Source organism: Pundamilia nyererei, unplaced genomic scaffold (assembly GCF_000239375.1).
Source record: "Pundamilia nyererei isolate P.nyererei 1_Seehausen unplaced genomic scaffold, PunNye1.0 scaffold00571, whole genome shotgun sequence".
In the NCBI taxonomy this organism is placed as follows: domain Eukaryota; kingdom Metazoa; phylum Chordata; class Actinopteri; order Cichliformes; family Cichlidae; genus Pundamilia; species Pundamilia nyererei.
The window spans coordinates 141159-142852 of record NW_005187972.1 but is presented as its reverse complement, the minus strand read 5'-3'; the positions used below and the strand labels follow the sequence as shown (position 1 = coordinate 142852).

Here is a 1694-nt window from a genome sequence, read left to right as displayed (position 1 = left end):
GCCATGAAGACGTTCCTCTGATGGGGGTTCATTCAGCTTGATGGGTCACAGAGGAGGAGGAGCTGGTGATGAAGAGCTGTCTGTGTGTATATACAGTATCTGTTGTGTATTCAGCCCTGAGGAAGATGAAGATGCAGCTTTGCTTTGGCCTTCCTCTGCTAACAGCTAACTAACCTCAGCCAGATGTTCTGCAGCTGTTTGTCTAACATTAGAAGTTTATAATGATGATGAGCGTGTTTCTGCTGTTCTGATGGATCTCCACGGAGCGTCCTGTCACATGTTAGCTTCATGTGGGTCAAAGGTCAAAGCTGCTGACTGTCAGGAAGCGTCAGAGAAGATCAGACAAACAGATGAAACACCCCTCTGACCTCAGAGCTCCAATCAGAGCAGGAAGTAGCCATGATGGAGGCCCTGAGGCCACACCCATACTTCCTGTCAGTGCCTGTGATTGGCAGCTGCCTCCATCAGTATCATATGTATCCATATAATCACCCTGAGGTCACTGATGTTGGTGCTGTATGAACCAGATTAAATGTTTTTACATATTAACATGACGTCTCCGTGTCTCTGTCACACATACAGTATTTATTCATGTCAGTCCATTCAGTGCACAAACATGTCAGTAATCAAACACTGTGCTGTTGTGTTGCAGCTGCACACACACACTCATGTTGATGCTTTGTGTTCACTGCTGTTGGGTCAAAGCTGTGTTTAGACCAGGCTGTCCAGGTCTGATGGAGCTGCCTGTTCAAACAGTGAATGACCCGGTGTGGAGGGTCCTTCATCATGTTCTGATGGAGCTGTGGGGCAGAGGGCAGCCATCATGGTGTTTCCTGTGAGCCGCGGTGCAGCTGTGAGTCAGTGTGCTCTCTATAGAGCACTGATAAACACCAGCAGCTCAGACATTTGATTGTTCCTGGGGAGGGTGGTGTCAGGAGTTGATGAAGCTGGAAGTAGGGGGTTTAATTACGGTGGAGGACTCTGGGCAGAGTGGGACAGACACTGGCTGAAGACTCCGTCCACCCGGCCTGGGACGCCGTCAGGACCGGCAGCCTTCTTCAGGTCGACGGTTCGCAGTGACCTCATGCTCGTGTGCTGTGAGGGTGGAGCTTGTGAGGTGAGTGGGTTGTGGTGCAGCACAGTGGCTGATACATAAATACCATCCTAGTGGATCCAGCAGACGTCACATGAGGTCACAGAGTCTCCATCACTGATTAAACACCTCAGCTGTGAAAAGTATGACCAGGTTTGGTGTTGGAGTTAATAACACATTCAAAGCATTGTTATAAATATACAGTCCAGTAAGAGCAGCTCCCTGTTACAGGCGGTCTGTGTGGTTTAGTGGCCATAAAAATAAACATGTGACATCTCTGGCAGAATGAGCTTGACTCTGAACAGTGGGCTGGTCCGTGAGCTCAAAGGACCAAACGTTTGCTGCTGTAAGCCAACTGCTGATTTCTTGGCCTAGCCAAACAAAAACCTGTATGAGGTCACATGGTTTTTATTACTAGAGCGAGGATACTTAGAGTGCCCAGAGTGCTTTGTTCAGGGTATGGACGCTAAGTTCACAGGTCATATTTATGCTATTTTCTATGTCATTGTTGTACATCGTTAACCTCAGGATTACAGGTGTGTTCGTTCCATGTGGGTAGAGTCTTTATAACATTCAGGTGCAGCACAGTGCTCCATTTTAT

At 48.0% G+C, this 1694-nt stretch overlaps 1 protein-coding gene across 1 annotated transcript in view; it reads left to right on the top strand.

The window, feature by feature from the left end:
- Positions 1-549, top strand: part of LOC102202191 (uncharacterized) — a 9291-nt gene extending 8742 nt beyond the window's left edge. The window contains exon 6 of the mRNA XM_005754477.2: positions 1-549. This exon is cut by the window's left edge and continues 1 nt beyond it. Within this exon, the coding sequence (XP_005754534.1) occupies positions 1-41 (41 nt within the window). The 3' untranslated portion in view covers positions 42-549.
- Positions 550-1694: the final 1145 nt, after the last annotated feature.